At 40.4% G+C, this 4,058-nt stretch overlaps 1 protein-coding gene across 1 annotated transcript in view; it reads right to left on the bottom strand.

Moving 5' to 3' along the window:
* Positions 1 to 2,984: 2,984 nt before the first annotated feature.
* Positions 2,985 to 4,058, bottom strand: part of LOC102301473 (protoheme IX farnesyltransferase, mitochondrial) — a 42,374-nt gene continuing 41,300 nt past the window's right edge. The window contains exon 7 of the mRNA XM_005913555.2: positions 2,985 to 4,031. Coding sequence (XP_005913617.1) covers positions 3,598 to 4,031 — 434 coding nt within the window. The 3' untranslated portion in view covers positions 2,985 to 3,597. The remainder of the gene's footprint in view (positions 4,032 to 4,058) is intronic.

Raw genomic sequence — 4,058 nt, 5'->3', positions numbered from 1 at the left:
CCTATTAACAATGACATACTAAATAACAACAACAACAACAACAACAACAACAACAATAATAATAATAATAATAATAATAATAATAATAATAATAATAATAGTTAGCCTATAACTCCCAGGTATATTTCCTTTGTATTAAACGTGTGTCTTAATTGGATTTTTGTCGCGCATTACAATAACTTTGCTTAGTTCTCCAACTTAGTTTTGCAGTTTTTTCAGTACTCAGCACGTTAATTAACGATGCAAAGCAGGAAACAATACTTCGATAATCTAACATGATGGAGGCAGTGCTCTCCCGGGCTTTGTTATTCTAATATCCTGCTTCTGACAAAAGCTTGAGAAGCAGAAAATCACGATTTTAATCTGCATTTATTAATCTTTTTTCGTGTGTTTATTTATTTATTTTACCTTTAAAGAAAGTATGCCATGAAGGTGTCTTTATTAATTTATTCTTGAAAAAAAGTATCCCTCGCATTAATGTAGACAAACTTTTAAAATATAGTTTGTTTGGAGAGGTTTTTTGGTCATAGTTCAGCCATCTTCCAAACCAAGGCATGCTTTTTATTTTATTTATTTATTTTTTATTATGATTTTGTTTTTTATCTGAGAACTTCCAAAGCTCAGCAAACTCAGAAAATAAAACGCATCGAGTATCGGAAACATGCATTAAATTTTCATTTTAGAGAAAAAGAGAGGAGAACAGGGACACCGAGTGCTTTTCGATTAGAGATGACTCAAAACAGATCGATGATTTAAACCTCGCGGTATTTTAGCCCCTTTTATGAAACAGCCAACCCACTGATAAACTATTGTGGGGTTTTTTTTAATGATTTGTGCAGCCTTCTTTTTCATGCGTGTTATTACACACGAACAAGCACGATTCATTTCCCCCCCTAAAGTTTTGACTGCAAGAGTCAAAGCCACGTCGCAACAACGGCCTGAATTGTAATAAGAACAGAAGATAATATAATCATCCCGAGCCCGCAACGTGACGCACAAACAGAGCATTTCTATGAGCAGATCTATTTTTTTTTAATATATAAATATGAGTAATTTTCCTGGTGGAAAAAAATATGGCATTGCAGTAAAAGGACCTGTTGCTTGTGTTGATGCTCCACGGCGAGTTTATCGTAGCCTACTGAATATTTTCTCCCCATGGCATCAGAGTCACTTTTTACTCTAATAGCATATTCCTGCGGGGACTTTTTGGATAGTTTTACTGCGCTGGATGTATAGTTTCACTCTAAATATTTCTTTAGGATTAATGCAGCTATTTGGATTCTGTTTTGCAACAACCAACCTTTGAAAAGAGGCCAGAGGTCATCCTTCATCCTGAGATTTCTGCGCTTGGTATGAAGAGTCCTGGAATCCGAGCTGTTGCACAGCGTTTCCCTCCTCCTCTGATCCGAGTCTCAGTCTGGATATGAAAGCTTTCTGCACCGGGCTGGACTGCAGATTGCTGCTCAGGGAGTCTCCCCTGTTTACAGATGCATATTTCGCTCTTCACTTTGTTGACTCTGGCATGAAAGCTCCCACTCGCGCTGAACTGGCAAATCACATGAATGATTAAATGGCTGATATCAGCAATGGGGAAGAAGAGAGACCTCCATGTTTTTATGCATGGAGAGGAGTGAAATAAGGGAGAAGAGTACTCATAAAATATTGTTGACTTATAAAATAATAATAGACACAGCCTTTTTGAAGTTTTTCTTCATTCTACATTTGAGTAAATGTGATAAATCTAAAGTTTAAAATGCCCGGTAACATAGGAGTCAGCTTTTATGTACTCTATTATGTAACATAGGAGTCAGCTTTTATGTAAAGTATTATTACTAACAGAAGCTTGTGGTGTCCTTGGAAATCAAATACTTAAAGAGCTGCTCTAGCTTCGCTTTAGACATCTTAATTCTCCTGCTTTGAACAGTCTTTTCTTTTTTTATGTCTACTGTAAGTTTTACCACAATAAAGTCTGCTTAAAACCACCCTCCATTAAAGCTACAGCAATTAAACCCTACAGAACTTACATTATTGGATACAATCAAATATTTGAAATTATATTTAAGGTGACACACAGGAATGAAAAAAAAGAGTCGGGCACATATATAATTTTGCTGAGAAACCAATAAAGTTCTTTTAAAATCTAGCTAGTAGGTTTATTTTAATTGTCTGCAATTTTAAATAGCTTCTATACATTTCCTCCTGAGAATGAACATTCCCTAGATTTTCAGTGGTAATTACTATGATTTAAACAAAACATTTTTCTTTTCCTTTTACCTTAAATCTGAAGAGAAACTCAAAAACTGTTCTATACTCGGAGCAACGGCTGGACACAACACAAAAAGCAATAAGAGTTCAACTATCTTGCCTGATGGTACAAGGCGAGGTTCACCACTCGATCTCTATATGAACACGTGTAAACCACAACAGGCCATCACTTTGAGCCGTGAGGTTTGGTAAAGACATTCAATCTCCACACAGGTTGTGTGCCCCCTCACCCCACCCCAACTGTAGCAGCTGGCTCAATCGCTCTCCTTCAGCCCTCTGATATGAAACTCTGTATCCGGTCAGGCGCTTTACGAGGATGTCGAGCCGTTTCAGGTCTCTCGACCACGGCTAAATCCTACAGCCCCCTTTTATGGCAGGAGGATGGCAGCGAGAGGAAGGGGGCACTTGTTTCACCGACTGCGGTGATGGAAATGTAACCAAATACCAAAACTAGGGGTAAAAGGCGGAAGGGGAGCACATGCTGACTGACAGGTGCAGAGGTGGTCTGCTAAATGGAGCTCATTGGAGGGATGGCGATTTGTTCTGAAAGTGAGCATACCCACTAAGGCTTTAATTGAAACCTAAATCCATACATCATGCAGGCAGCAACACCTAACGAGGTGTGCTAGCAGTTCGTGTGTGTTCTTTAAATATGTATAGAGAAACCAACTGCATGCACAGTTATTAACACACAGTAAATGATGACACAAAAGACAGAATCACGATCATGACGTATTTATTGTCAGAGAGCATTTGCCCTTGTTCCTTACAGGGGTGAAAGCCTTCCCTTTGTTTTGGTGCAGGCAAACCATGTGGAATTAAAGCATCGTGTTAACGAATCGAGACCCATCAGTGTAAAAGCAAAACGCAACAAGGCCTATTAACCGTCAAGTATCAGGGATCAAGTGAAAGTCGAGCAAAAGTCGACATAACTGCTATGCTGCAGCTTCCGGATAAACTTTGATTCGTCCTGTTTTTATACACACTGACTGAAAATAAAACATTTCGTTTGATGATTTGATTTTTGCATTTGTACAATTTATACTCTACAGTATGTCAACATCAGTCATGTAAAAGAGAGATCAACTAGTGGGCCCCGTTATAAATAAATACAGAATATATATATACAGTACACACACATTCAAATGATTACAACCTGATGTAATAATTCAGTGTGTTTTCTGTAATTCAGCTACCGCTTCCAGCTCATGTCCTGATATGAAAGTCAGCACCGATCACATTCCCGTCCAACTGAAGTAAGCCACTAAAGGAGTATTGTGGTTAAAATGAGGGTCCCACAGCTGTCTTTGATGTCATGGGTTATCTATGAAATTAGCTGGCTGGAAATGTGAGGGGTAAAAAGGCCCGAGGTAGAGCGGCGCCCTCCTGATTACTGCTATACTTTTTACAAGTGAGTGCCAGCAGCAGCAGCATGGGCAGGTGCCAGAGGCTGCAAAAGAACAGCTTTCGGGCGCTGCTGCGGTCTCCCTTGTGGTAGAACCGGAAGGCCAGGTAGCTGATGTACAGGTTGATGGGTAAGGAGATGATGGGGAAGGTCCAGGTGGTGACATCCAGCACGGGCGCTAAAGTTGACAGACCAATCAGACCGAGGCTGTGCCGTAGGGCCACCCGCTTGCACATGGCAGGGTGGGTGACGGACATCATTCGATAGCCACCACGGGAGTAGTCTTCCCTCAAGTTCCAGCTGAGGGCGTTGAAGTGGGGAAACTGCCAGCTGTACAGGAAACCACCCAGCAACAAAGCACCTAGACGGAGTGATGGGGGGGTGGGGG

This window comes from Haplochromis burtoni, unplaced genomic scaffold, assembly GCF_018398535.1.
Source record: "Haplochromis burtoni strain Fernald_Lab_line unplaced genomic scaffold, NCSU_Asbu1 Contig_6, whole genome shotgun sequence".
Taxonomy (NCBI): domain Eukaryota; kingdom Metazoa; phylum Chordata; class Actinopteri; order Cichliformes; family Cichlidae; genus Haplochromis; species Haplochromis burtoni.
Note: the sequence above shows the minus strand (reverse complement) of the source record. Positions and strands in the feature narration are given on the sequence as shown.